General features: G+C 39.3%; 1 protein-coding gene across 4 annotated transcripts in view; it reads left to right on the forward strand.

The window, feature by feature from the left end:
* The window catches only part of LOC142028874 (uncharacterized), a 28124-nt gene that overhangs the window by 560 nt on the left and 13216 nt on the right, over positions 1–14348 (forward strand). For 2 of the 4 annotated variants that reach the window (XM_075022804.1, XM_075022803.1), the window contains exons 2-11: positions 843–920; positions 4239–4307; positions 4783–4813; positions 7019–7078; positions 7504–7584; positions 8256–8392; positions 10285–10407; positions 12015–12057; positions 13228–13347; positions 14151–14292. In XM_075022804.1, coding sequence (XP_074878905.1) covers positions 870–920; positions 4239–4307; positions 4783–4813; positions 7019–7078; positions 7504–7584; positions 8256–8392; positions 10285–10407; positions 12015–12057; positions 13228–13347; positions 14151–14292 — 857 coding nt within the window. In that variant the 5' untranslated portion in view covers positions 843–869. Of the gene's footprint in view, positions 1–27; positions 921–4238; positions 4308–4782; positions 4814–7018; positions 7079–7503; positions 7585–8255; positions 8393–10284; positions 10408–12014; positions 12058–13227; positions 13348–14150; positions 14293–14348 lie in introns of those variants that run through there. The other 2 variants (XM_075022806.1, XM_075022802.1) reach the window with 2 other exon arrangements.

The raw sequence follows: 14348 nt of genomic DNA on the forward strand, positions 1-14348 counted from the left end.
CTGGCGTGACGCAGTTCCTGCCCGACCGGGGCGCCCCGGGCCCCGCCGGCGGCGGCGGCGGTTGGGAGCGGGAGGGAGGGCGGGCGGCGCGCGCCTTAGCTCTCCCCTCAGTCCTCTCCTCTCCGCGGTTGCCTGAGGGGGAGCGGGGAGTCCCGCGGCGGCGGAGAGTCGCCCCGCAGTTGGGTCGGTGGGAAGGAGCCGGTGCGGTGCCGGGGAGTGCCGGTTCCCTCGGGTGCTGCCCGCTCCCGGGCTGGGGTAGAGTCGGGTGCAGCGGCGGCCCGGCGGTTTCCCCGGCTCCTTGCCGGGAGCAGGTGTCCGTCCCCTCCCCGGCTACGAGCTGGAAGTGTCGGCAAGGCCACGTCCCCGCGTCGGGCTGGGTCGGCCCCGCGGGCCGGCTCGCTTTCTCGGCGCCTCCGTTCGCGGTCCGGAGTGGGAGCGGGCTTTTCTTTCACAAAAGCCCCCGTCGTGTTCTGTGGGTTCTGCCTGCCTGGCTGTTGCCGCTGCGTGTCATCTGTCCCCAGCCCATGCGCGCGTTTGGATCCCAGGAAAGAAGGGGGAAGCTTGAAATAGTTTAGTTTTGTTTCGGGGCGTGCGTAATCTTCTGGTGGCGTTGTGTTTCCTGAGGGAAACTCTTGGAGAATAATTGTCGCTTTCCGTGCTGTACTTGTGGTCTCGAGTTAAAGATGTGATCGTGAGCCGAGAGGTTTAAAGGTTGAATGTGACCGAAGGTGGGGCGCAAATTAAAATTGGAACACGCGTGACCCTTAAATAGGTGGAACAAGAACGTGAATGGTCTTGTGAAGCTGAAACAGTAGCTTGCAATCTTTTTGCAATTTGCCTAGAGTTTCCTTCTCATCTAAAGACCAAGTATGGACCCTGAAACTGAGATACAGAGGGAAGTAAACGCTTACTACTGCAATGTAAGTATTCCTTACTGAAAATTTTAACTAATACAAAATAATTTTGGTAGAACACGGTTGGACTAAAACAAATGTGAATATTTTTTTTTCCTCTTGAGCAAAATTGATAAATAGCACTGAACTTACTTTGCTTTGTCATGTTTGCCTTGAATGTGTGTCAGGAACCAACTTATTAAAATGAATAACTTCAGTAATATCATCATACAATGGTTTGGGTTGGAAGGGACCTTACAGGTCATCTAGTTCCAACCCCCGTGCCATAGGCAGGGACACCTTCCACTGGACCAGGTTGCTCAAAGCCCCATCCAACCTGACCTTGAACGCTTCCAGGGATGGGGCATCCACAACTTCTCTGGGCAACGTGTTCCAGTGCCTCATCATCCTCACACTGAAGAACTTCTTCCTTCCATCTAATCTAAATCTACTCTCTTTCAGTTTAAAACACTCCTCGTCCTATCACTACACTCCCTGATAAAGAGTCCCTCCCCATCTTTAACGTAGGCCCCCTTTAGGTACTGACAGGCTGCTATAAGGTCTCCCTGGAGCCTTCTCTTCTGCAGGCTGAACAACCCCAACTCTCTCAGCCTGTCTTTGTAGGAGAGGTGCTCCATCCCTCTGACCATCTTTGTGGCCTTCCACTGGACTCGCTCCAACAGGTCCGTGTCCTTCTTATGTTGGGGCCCCACAACTGAATGCAGTACTCCAGGTGGGGTCTCACCAGAGCAGAGTGGAGGGGAAGAATCCCCTCCCTCGACCTGCTGGCTACGCTTCTTTTGATGCAGCCCAGGATACACTTGGCTTTCTGGGCTGCAAGCGCACATTGCTGGGTCACGTTTTGCTTCTCATCAACCAACATCCCCAGGTCCTTCTCTGCAGGGCTGCTCTCAAGCCACTCATGGCCCAGCCTGTTTTTGTGCTTGAGATTGCCCCGACCCATGTGCAGGACCTTGCACTTGGCCTTGTTAAACTTCATGAGGTTTGCATGGGCCCACCTCTCAAGCCTGTCAAGGTCCTTCTGGATGGCATCCCTTTCCTCCAGCGTGTCAACCGCACCACACAGCTTGGTGTCGTTGGCAGACTGGCTGAGGGTGCACTCAATCCCACTGTCCCATGTCACTGACAAAGATGTTAAACAGCTCCGGTCCCAATACTGACCCCTGAGGAATGCCACTCGTCACTGCTCTCCACTTGGACATCGAGCCATTGACCACAAGTCTTTGAGTGCGACAGTCCAGCCAATTCCTTACCCACCGAGTGGTCCATCCATCAAATCCATGTCTCTCTCATTTAGAGACAAGGATGTCGTGCAGGACAGTGTCAAATGCTTTGCACAAATCCAGGTAGACGACATCAGTTGCTCTTCCCTTATCCACCAACTCTGTAACCCCATCGTAAAAGGCCACCAAATTTGTCAGGCATGATTTGCCCTTAGTGAAGCCAGGTTTGCTGTCACCAATCACCTCCTGCTGCTCGGACAATTTCTTTGTGTTCTTCCCAGGCTACCTGTCCTTGCTTCCACCCTCTGTAGGCTTCCTTTCTGTGTTTGAGTTTGTCCAGGAGCTCCTTGTTCGTCCACGCAGATCTCCTGGCATTTTTGCCTGACTTCCTCTTTGCTGGGGTGCATCACTCCTGAGTGTGGAAGAGGTGACCCTTGAATATTAACCAGGTTTCTCGGGCCACTCTTCCCTCCAGGGCTGTATCCCATGGTACTCTACCAAGCAGATCCCTGAATAGGCCAAAGTCTGCTCTCCTGAAGTTCAGGGTAGCGAGCTTGCTGTATGCCCTCCTCCCTGCCCTAAGGATCTTGAACTCCACCATTTCACAGTCGCTGCAGCTAAGGCTGCTCTAGAGCTTCACATTCCCCAGCAGCCCCTCCTTGTTGGTGAGAACAAGGTCCAGCATAGCACCTCTCCTCGTTGGCTCCTCTATCACTTGGAGAAGAAATTTCTCATCAACACATTCCAGCAACATCCTGGATTGTTTATGCCCTGCCATGTCGTCCATCCAACAGATATTGAGGTGGTTGAAGTCCCCCATGAGGACCAGGACTTGTGGACATGAGGCTGCTCCTTTCTGTCTATAGAGGGGTTCATCCACTTGGTCTTCCTGGTCGGGTGGCCTGTAGCAGACCCCCACTATAATGTCACCTGTCCCTGCCCTCCCTTTAATCCTGACCCATAGGCCCTTGGTTGGCTCCTCATCCATCCTCAGGTGGAGCTCCATGCACTGGTCACTGACATAGAGGGTGACACCCCCTCCTCATCTCCCCTGCCCGTCCTTCCTAAACAGCCTGTATCCTTCCATTCCAACACTCCCATCATAGGAGCCATCCCACCATATCTGCCTGATGCCAATAAGATCATAGCCTTGCAGGCGTGCGCGCGTCTCTGACTCCTGTTGTTTATTCCCCGTGGTACATGGGTTTGCATAGAGGCATTTAAGCTGGGCCCCCGATGAAGCTGATTTACTGGCTGGAGTGGCTGGAATTCTTTGCGCTGCTCTTCTGGTGCTCTCCTGCTGACCTGTGATGCCTCTCCAGGCTCTGGGCATCTATTGCTCACATCAATCTGGTAGAAGTGGGATGGATTGAGGTTCCCCTCCCCCTGGGGGATGTTTCTAAGTAAAGGCATTCTTTTAAAGTGGAAGATTAAACTACAGTTCCTGTTCAGAAAAAAAAAATAAATTCTAATGTATCTGGTTCTCAGGTTTATTGCTGTTGTTTTTAAGCATCTTTGGTTTTTTAGAGGAGAAGAAAATATTTGGACTGCCTTTGTTCATTCACATGACTTTAAACCTAATCTGCTCCTGTTCTGAACTGGCCTAGGCATAAACCAGGAATGACTGGAAAACTTCATGTGAGTGTGAGTGAGGCAGGCCCCAAACTGATCAGAGGAGGTGTGTTAGTGTGGGTGCAGGGCTGAGGAGAACTGGCTCATCTTAGACAGGTGTACTGGCTTGTTACAATTATGGCGTGCCTCTGGTTCAGATGTGGTGAATAGTGTGTCAGGAAGATCTTGGCTCTGTCTTTACTTATCCACACCAAAATATGCTATGAGATAGCTGCAGGGTTCTGGAGACATCTGAAATTTTTAGGTGACGTGGAGATTGCTTTTCATTCCACTCTATTTTGGTGGTCTTGGAGCCTCATAAAGAAAAGTTCTAGAAGCTAGTTTAGTTTGTCTTTGGAGGAATAGTAATTTTGTAGAACTTTTCTGTATTGACATTTTGATAGCATATTTATTTTGTTTTGATATCAGTGGTGGTTTTTTTCTGTCGGTTTGGGTGCAATCCCAGAGATACTTCTTCTCTTTAACCTAGATTTGCAAAATCCGGTGTGCCTCTGCATTAAACTTGCGGACTCACTTCCTTGGATTCAAACACAAAACGGTAAGATCAGTCCTTGAATGCACCTGTTGTCAGATTTTACAGATTTATTTAGCAGTAGAATATGGGTTTGGAATCTATTTTTTAATGTGGTATTAAAATGTGCAATTTCAGATATTTAGCTAGTTTTGTTGCTTTACTATTTTGTTTACTGCAATAAAGTAGGACATAGTTTTGTACATTAGTCCTATCAGAAAATGTTACAACTTGGTGTCTCATATTCTGGATCAGTAAAGAAAATACATGAGAATACGTGGCTGTTGTTAAATGCAGAATGGAATTATTTAAATCACAGACAATCTAGGAAAAAAGATGTATGTTTCTTTCAAGTTTCATGTAATTATCTATTCACCTGAGAGAATCTGTGATGTTGGGTTAATCTAACTTATTTTATAAATAATAAAATGTTTGCATTGTTATTTTTTGAATCTTAAGTGTATGTCTTTCCTCTTTGTTGGTTGATGACTTGGTAACTTAGGTTGAAGAAGCACTGAAAGCTCATGGCATCGGTAAGTGCAAGATTTTTTACTTCCTACTCTGTTCTATACATGCACCTTTCTCCCCACTCCAACATAGTTGTTTATGAAACAAACAAGAAAAAGACTTTGTCAAGACTTGTGCTTTAAGACCTGTCTTATGTTCTTTAAGGACATAACTATCTAATCCTACAGAAATCAATCAATAATATGAGCAAGAGGTATGCAAAGTTTATTAGAAAGTGCTAGCAATAATACTACAAGTCACCTACATTAAAGTTTTGAGAAACCCTAAAGAATTCAAGACCTTGGAGACCTTTAAGATTTAAAATATATTTTAAAAACCTATGCTTCTTAAAGCATGTAGAAATACTTTTTTCTGTATATACTTTATATTTATTTTTTAAAATAGCTTATTAAAAATATCTTAATTAGCTGAAGCAAAGTACTTTTAATAGGTTTAATATATCATTAAACCTTCCCCAAGTCTTTATGAACTGGTCTAGTTCCAGAAGGAATGAAAGTCTAACTATATTCACAATTGTTTTCCTACTTCCATTTCATGATGCACCAAAATGTATTTACAGGTTTCTATAGTGCACTGCTCCTAGAGTTTGGTTTGAAAGTTGTGGCCCAAGTTATACATAGTCATTGCACCTACCTAATCTGGGAATTTTTGTATGGACTGTAAAGGAAATTTAAGTGATTAAATATTTAGCAGCTGGCTGCTGCTGAAATATGGATGCCCTGCAATGGTTAGAGGACTCAGCAGACAGTCATTACGTCTTTTTATTTCTTTTTTTTTTTTTTTAAAGGATTGTTTGGGCACTAAAATACTTAATGAGTTCTAGTGACCAGAATATGATTCATGTTATTAAAGTCTTTGTAGGTTTATCTTCATAACACTTTATTTATTTTCTTTTACTCTTCTGATCTTTTCGTTAAGATAATTTCAGAAGGTTGGTGGTAATGCAGCTGGTATTATTAAGTGACATCTAGTTGGCAGGAATAAGCTGGCAGCTTCATCAGTTGTTAACACAATGTAGTTTGTAGCTTAAATACTCAAGAAGAGTTTTCGTGAAGGTTATCTGTGTAATCAAAGCATATCTGACTCGTTCTGATGCAGTAGTGTAGGTTGAAGACTTCTGACTCCCACCTTCTATTTAGGGTTTATTGTAAGCCTTATGTTCAACTTCTTAGCAATATCTGATATTTTAGTAAGAGATAACTTGCAACAGGAGGGTAACAGGGTTGAGGGGCATTTAAGAGATGACAAAAATTCAAATTTGTCTTTAGCTGGTGTTGTTTCAGGCACTGCTAGTGATTTATTTATTTATTTCCATGTAGTGAAATGCTGAGCTTTCTGAATTTCTGAAATCCTATTCTTGGTGTTTTCTTATAGCGAGCGCATTAAGCCCCTGTTCAAGGGATAGCAACTTGTTTCCTTTGCGTGCTTGTCATTCCACTCTGAAACACACAGAATCTCATCTCATACAGATGTCTCTCTTTCTCCAGGTTCCTCAGTGGCAGATAATGTTATGTGGTCATCTCTGTCTTACCTTTCTTAAGGTTCTGCAGCCCCAGCCTTATCACGTGCCATATGTGGATGGAAAAAAATATTTGATTAGGGAGTGGATAACTGCAGACCTTTTGAAAAAGACAGCAGGGTTTATGGGCTGAGTTAAGTGCCCTGGCAGGCAGCATGTGGGGCAGCAGTTTAAGCACCTCAGGTTCAGTGGATATAAACTGAATTGCTGTGATGTATTGGATTAAAGTAGCCCTGAAATTTATGAAATGAAGCTTTGTTCATTGTAGAATAAAAGATATTTGCACTGTAGTGAATCAGTCTAGGCTTTTACCTTGGTGTAGGTTGTCTTCTATATAAACTAAAATACAGCCATAATTACTTACAATTTAAGCCACTGTTTAATAATTTAATTTTGTGATGTGTGTTTGAACCCATGTTGTATGCTAACTGGTGGCTTGATTGGTGGTCTTCTCTGCCTGCTTCGTTGAATTGCCTGACATTAAATAACTTCGTTATTGTTTGGTGTAAATGTGTTTTGTCCATTTTTTTCCAAAAAAATCTCATAGCACATTCAAAACTAAACATAGCTTATTTTTCTCATGTCAACAAAAGGTCAAAGAGTTTTCTGTAAAAAAAAAAATCCATTATCGTACCAAATTGGTTTCTGTACTTACAATTTTATTTCCACTTCTGGTTTGTTTTTTATTTAGTTAAAACAGCAAGTGGCTCAGGGGAGCAAGTGAAAACACCTGTAAAACTTCCTGATTATGGTAAGACTGTTTAATGCAAAAAAAAAAGGGAAAAAATAAAATGTTTTGAGGTACAGTATTACAAGTGATGTCTAGACCTTAGCAGGTAGTTGGGAATTCATTTCTGTTCACTGTATTTTCCACCTGCAGTAATATTTTGTAATAATTCTTAAAACAATATTTGCAAACAAAATGCTATAAAAAGGGTAAAAATAGGATTGGGGAGGGATAATGTTTCTCAATAACTGACTTAATTTGTGATGTGGGGCCATGTATGAGCAGGGATTCACTTGAATGTGAATTTCTCAGCATATTTTCTCTAGGCCAAAGGTTAAACTCAGGAGTTTGTTTCATTTTGGAGGGTTTTTTTGATGTGACTTGAGACCATGAAGATTGATTGATAGATGGATGATGTGGGACTATGTAAAATTGACTTTATCTTTCAGTGCAAACCGAGCCAGAGAAGTTTCATGGACAGACCTTGGAAGAACAGCTTAATACATGTAAAGATTCAGAACCTGCACTTGGTGAGGGCTTTTAATACTGTAATTGCTTGTGTGATGTTTACCTTTAAAGAGTATGATTAATTTTTTTAAAAATTGTAAAATTAGATAATGTGTAATAAAATCTTACTATGTTTACACGGAGTACCCAATAGTATGGTATGAAAAATGACTGGTCTTAGTTAAAAAATCATTGGATTTGGCCTGGAATATTTTTGATTAGGGTAGATACCACATGTTGAGAATATTCTCTAGAAACAATCTAAGATGATATGACAGAAGTTAACTTTGACTTAAATGATTGTTACTGTTCTTTGCAGTTTAACTGGCCATCCTGTGGAGGGAAGGGAGAGTGGAGTGGACAGGAAAGTAACTACAAGGGCATATATTAAAATACATTCCCTTCTAAATAGTTACAAAAGAATTGTTGCTATTATTTTTTTAGATAATTTTAAAAAAATAATTGTCAAGTCCTATGTGGTAAACATAAAGCATCTTAAAAAAATTCAGTTTTGTGCCTTTGGTGTTAAGGGAGACACCCAAAAGACAAAATAACTAATGGTTCTAAAAGTCTTGAGTCACGTGTTTGGCATGCAGTAGTAATTATTTCCTTTAATGTCTCTTTTGTAACTAGCACTGATTATTTGTTTCAGCAAACATCAAATTTCCTAACTTTTTTTTTTTTATCAATACAGGACTTAATTATATAATTGAATACAGATCGAAAGACAATTTCCCTTTTCTCTATGAATGTCAGCTGTGCAACTGTAAAACAGGACTGAGTAACATGTTTATGCATGTTTGTGGTTCCAAGCATAGACTGGCATACCTGGTAAGTTTTTAGAGTAAAGGGGTTTGTTTGTCTGGGTTTTTTTCTTTTTTAATGTAATGATTTAAGTAGAGAATTTACTAGCCATATTACAATTAAAAAAAAAAAAATTATGGTGTTACGTAAGCTTTTGTGAAAATGTGTGTGTTTGTACTGCAACCATGCAACTGTGATAAATGGATTTAAAATTCTTCTCACCAATAAGGTGTATGCCTGTCCATTGCTGACACTGAGTTTTTAGTTTATTCTGTTTTGGTTGACCAGTAATGACAAAAATGAAATCTACAGCTAAAATTGACTAGAAGCAGGTTTTTGATTAAATTTTATATTATCCTAAAGAACTGGATCAATGAAGAAATTGCTCTGTCTTTCAGAAGCTTTAGATTAAAAGGAACATATTTATAAATGAACGTGATATGGATTGGATAGAGGCTGTGACTTGGATTCAGGAAAAAAAAAAACAAAAACAGTTTTATTCCCAGTTTTGTGGCTGGACAAGCCATGTAAGTTCCGTGCCTGTTTTATGGAAATTTGCAAGGCTCATGTTGGCCCACAAATGTTTAAATACATTTTTTTCTTTCAGTATGTTTAGAGAAATGAGGCTGTCCAGTCTTTGAATGTTTGCCTGAATTTATTTGTTTAGGGTGGGCTTTAACAAAACTGAGAAAGCAATATTCTGAAAAGTATTTTGATACTTTACATAAAATATCTGCTCAAAGTTGGTACTATATCCCATGTATCTTGAAGTCATAGAAAGTTGTTGAATTGCTATAGCGTTTTGAGGCAGTTTTAGAGCTAGTGTTGTTATTGGCTGTACTGTGATGGATCCGCAATGATGTCTTTTGTAAACATCATGCTGTTTCTGGTCATTAATTCAGATATATATGCTGAGTTTTGATGTTCTCAGCTCTTGTATTTCTTGTTTACTTAGAACTGTTTCCTGCAATTCTGAACCTTATGTTTGTTAACTGCATCTCTGCTATATTCTTAAATACTATAAAATATAATAATTCAAAAAGGATAGCTTTTAAGTCATGCATCTGGGGTGGATTAACCCTAGGCAGTGGAAAAGGCAGGAGACTAAATGGCTGGAATTTGCTCTGCTGAAAAGGAGCTGGGGGTCCTGGTAGATAACAAGCTAAAGATAAGTAGTGTACCTTGGCATCAATGAAGGTGAACAGCTAGCTGAGCTATACTAACAAAGATATAGCCAGTAGATCAAAGGAAGTGATTATTTCCCTGTTCTTGATACTTGTTAGGCCATATGTAGAATATTGTGTCCATTTTTGTGTTACTGCAGACAAGAAAGCTATTGATTAAATTGAGCAAGTCCAGTGGAGAGCTGCCAAGATGGTCAGGGGGCTGAAGCACTTGTGCTGTGAGGAGAGGCTAAAGTAATTGGGCTTGTTCAGGCTGGAGAAGAAAAAGTGTCAGGGGATGTAATAGTAGCCCTTCAATACCTCAGGAGAGGTTATTAAGGAGGCAGAATCAAGCCCTTTATGGAGTTATATATATATGGCAGGAACATAAATTCAAACAGGTGAGTTTTCTACTTGACATAAGAAAGAAATTTTTCACTGTGAGGGCAGTCAAGCATTGGAGCAGGTTGCCCAGAGAGATGGGGGAATCCCTGTATTCAGTGGTTTTTAAGACCCAAGTATACAAAGTCCTGTGCAACCAGTTCAGCGTTCAGTGTCATCAACTCTGTTTTGAGCAGAGGATTTGGCTTCTGTCCCCTAAATTATTCTGTGATTCTATACATAATCATTTTAGTAAGTTCTGCTATGTATATGTAAAAGTTGATTTATCTCCCATGATTATTAGCTGTGCTAGATCTGGAAAGAGTTGTGTAGGATAAAGTGTGACTTCTGGATTTGCGTTTCCTTATTTCCTAGAAGCAACATTATCCTGAGATAGCAGAATCTGATGAAGTTAAGGGTAAAGGCTCTGAACTGAACAGAAAAGTTAGGCAAGTTGCATCAACAATTGAGAAGAAAGAAGGAAGAAAACAAATAAAGGTACATTTCTTTAAGAATTCCAGAAGTTTTATATTTATTAAAAAAGCAAAGAAAGTAATTTCTGTTATGGTGGGCAGATCTGTTTTGGATGGTAGGAAAATCTTGCTTTTTAAATCTTTATTACAAGTGCTTTTTGTTGTCCTAATAATTTTTCCAGGATTATTCTGGATGCCATTTCCCATTGGTCACTCCCGTCATAAGTATTTCTCTTGCCTGAAATAATACTCATGCTACCTGAGTCTACAGACATATGACTCCAGAGTGCACAAATAACACGAAATATCTGTATTAATATTTAATAGATTCCCAGCTGGTGGTGTATACGTGTAAAATAACTTTTTTCATTGTTGCTAGGAAACTACCTTTATGACTTTTCTGAATTAGTTTCTGCTTTGTTAGCACCTTCTGGCAATTCTCAGAGGAGCCAAGTAAAAATTCTGGTAGTACAGAGGGAAGTGTGGGAATTTGCAGGTGGATATGAGGTTATCAGCAATGCCATGGGATCACAGGAGCACCATAAGCTTAAATTCTTGGGGAACTGCAACCTTAGAAGCATGTTCTTCTGAAGATATCTTCATACTGCTTTCTGTTGATGTTTATATCACAGTAGTATTTAGAAGTATTTACCACCTTTATCTGGGCAGGATATTGGCTGAGTTTCTTCTTGTGGTGTACCTTACCACTGTGATTCATGACAAGCTTACTCAGGTGCTTAGTGTTCTTTATGATGTACATCAAATTTGTTTTGTCCATCAGTTTCAATGTCTGTCAACAAGCTGCTTGTTAAGTAGTGTCTCTTGACCAGATCTCTTGTTAATGCTACTTAATGTGCATAGGCTATGTCTCTTTTCAAAGTGGAGTTTTATTGTGTTTAATGTTATTGTGTTTAAGCTCGCTATGTCCTGCCCATCTGAAAAAAGACTCATGTTTCTTTCAGTGTGATGCCATCACAGCTAGGCTCAAGGATGAGAGCCTGTACTGATCCTACCCTTTTTTTGATTAAAAAAAAGTATGGAAATATTGGAAGATCAAGTCTTTCTTCTAGAACAAATGCTCTAGAAGGGAGAGATTTCAGATCATCTAATTCAGTCTGTCTACATATCCTTCATTTTCAACCTCTGCTTAAAGAGAAAAACTGACTCTTGGCAGCAACTTTTTCTTTTGACCTAATTAATTCAAATTTCTTCTTGACTCAGGACTGTATATTTTACTTGACATGTATGTTCATGGATATAGAAATAATTAATTCCATCTTTATTTTGTAGACTGTTTTTTTTTTTTCTAGGAAGTTTCACTACATCCATAGCAAATCCATCCTTGATTTAAGGAACTTTTAAATAGAGTGTGCATAACCTCATTTAATTTTACTGCTATATTTTCTGAAACCAGCTTTTTTTTTTTTAGGTCTAACAAAAATTTAATTGTGGTAAATAAGTGTCCAGGTAGCTCACTTACTGACTTTTTGAATATCCATTCAGGGATTTGCACACATGTGTTTAACACTACTGGTAATATATCCTTAAAAAAATAAATATTTAACTCTGATGAAATACCTATAGAATAATTTTATCCACAAAATAGCTAACATAAATGGGTTTTATTTTTAGGTTGTTACAGATGCTCCAATAATGAGGAAGAGATGTCAAGAACGTAAGTGTGCTCAGTGGGATGTAAATTGTACATTTCTAATTTGGGTATACTCCCTTTGATCTAAATCAGTTAGATTTAAGGGCAAATTGAAAGATTTGGTCAGTAAGTGTAGTGTGTGCTTATGTGCTAAGCTGCATTTTGTACGGTTTATATTGAAAATTTGATGGATGAACAAGTTCTTCCATGTGCAACATAGCTAGAGAGACCTGGTTTATATGGCTTTGTTCTCTGTCCCTCTTTCCATCCCAGTCCCCTTGGCTTCTCAGGATCCTTTACCTATGATTTATTTTTATCTGTTAACTGCTGTAGTCTTTGCAGCACCAACTACTCACGAGCATTTTGGTGAACTGGGCAAAAGGAGGAGGTTGGAGCTCTGTGCATGTATTTAATTTGCAGTCCAGAAAGCCAGACAGAATTCTTAAAGCCCAGCTACAGTTCTTATCTGTGGAAGAAAACTTTCTGTTTTACTAGCCATTGATACTCACAAAATTGTAGGAACGTGGTATTTGTAAGACTTCTCCACTCAGTTTAATCTTTCAATATTCATTGCAGTACAATGTCATCGAGATGGACAGACAGTACAATTGCATGCCACTTTATGAAATGGCTAAAAATTGCTATGAGACCCTCATTCTCAGACCTGCATGAAAAATAAAGATTTGATTTAAAACTAATGTACTTAATTTAAATGTATATTAGTATGTAAATGGTGTCTTAAAATAGCTCAATGGAAGTAATGAGATTATTTCTATAATGATCTAGATTAGCAGTGTCATACTCTGAAGAGGAAAGATATCCATTTTGAATCTAGGAAGGTGTTTTGAAATAAGTTGAATCCTATTCAAATTATGCTTCTGGACTGTAACCTGTTGTTTAATGTGTCTAATTTTGCACATGGCTATGTGGCATTCTACTATATTTATAGTATTTACATCTTTTAAGAAATTTATGTATGTAATTATAACCAGGGTATAAAATATTTAAAACTTTGTTATTAATTTGTAGTTCATATTTAATATGCTGTCACATAATAATGCTTATAAAATTATTCTTCATGTTTGTAACTAATAGTGCACAGAAACAGAGCTAGTTGAAATTGAAGTGCAGTTTTAGAACCCTCCTCTATCAAGATAATGTCCATTGTGCTACATTTCAAGCATGTTTGTTTAGATCCTAATGCAGATGACAGCCCTTCAAAAGCTAAAGTTCAGCATGTGGATACGTCACTTAGTAATGAAGAAAAAACAGATTGTAAAAATAAGGATGGAAAAACGTCAGACCCTATTCAAGGCAAGAGAAAAATATTTTTTTTATCATTTTTTTTTTTAACTTTCACCAGTGCATGAACTATTTACTCTATATGTGCCTGTTTATAGCTTCTATAGTTATTTTCTGCTATAGAAGGTGAATTTGCGCGGTGTGTGGATGGGTTTGGGGCCTGTGGCAGAGGAAAGAATAATCCCAGCGTTTGCAAAGAAAACAGTCCAGTTTTACTTAATGTCGCTGGATACTTTAGAACAGAAACAAGACAAGATTCATAATTAGAAATTTTTACTAGGTGTATTTTTGGGGGAAGGGGCACAGACTTTTTTGGGCATATGAGCTGTTCTTCAGTGTCAGGAAAAAAAAATGGGAACAGCTGCATGCCAGACTGTTTGTTTAGAGCACAAGAAGAATAAAAAGAAAATAGATTGGACAGATTTTTTTGTTTTGAATGACATCTAAAATATTTGACTAATGCTTATTTTCTTGAAAACAAAACCAGAATTAAATATAAAAATCAGTGAACACCATGTAACTGAAGAAACATCAGAAGTTGCTGCTTGGTTGTAGACTTAATGTCAAAGGTGAGATTAGGATTTGGTCTAAATGCATTATAATTATTCTCATTCAGAATATTTCTGATCAGAAATATGCTTCATGGCTGAACCAAATCTTTGATTTTTATGTGCATTTTTTATTTTATTTCTTCACAGGATACCTTACTTATACCTTCAAGTTTTATTGGTGTTATCTTTTAAAAAAATATAAAGCAAAGAATACTTTAAAATATTGGAAAACCATTACTAAATATACTGGCTCTATTGTTTTAGATGAAAAGAATGTTCAAGAGGAGCAGGAAAAAAGTCAGAAAGAACAGGCAAAACCAGATGAGAAGGATGAATCTAAAAAGGCTATTGAAAGCAGCAAAGGCAACAAGACTGAAGAAGGCAGCAAAGGCAACAACTCAGAAAAGTAAAACAAACAAACAAAATCCACCGCCCCCAAAACCCTTTAAATTTACTCAGAGG

Source organism: Buteo buteo, chromosome 3, assembly GCF_964188355.1.
Source record: "Buteo buteo chromosome 3, bButBut1.hap1.1, whole genome shotgun sequence".
NCBI lineage: Eukaryota > Metazoa > Chordata > Aves > Accipitriformes > Accipitridae > Buteo > Buteo buteo.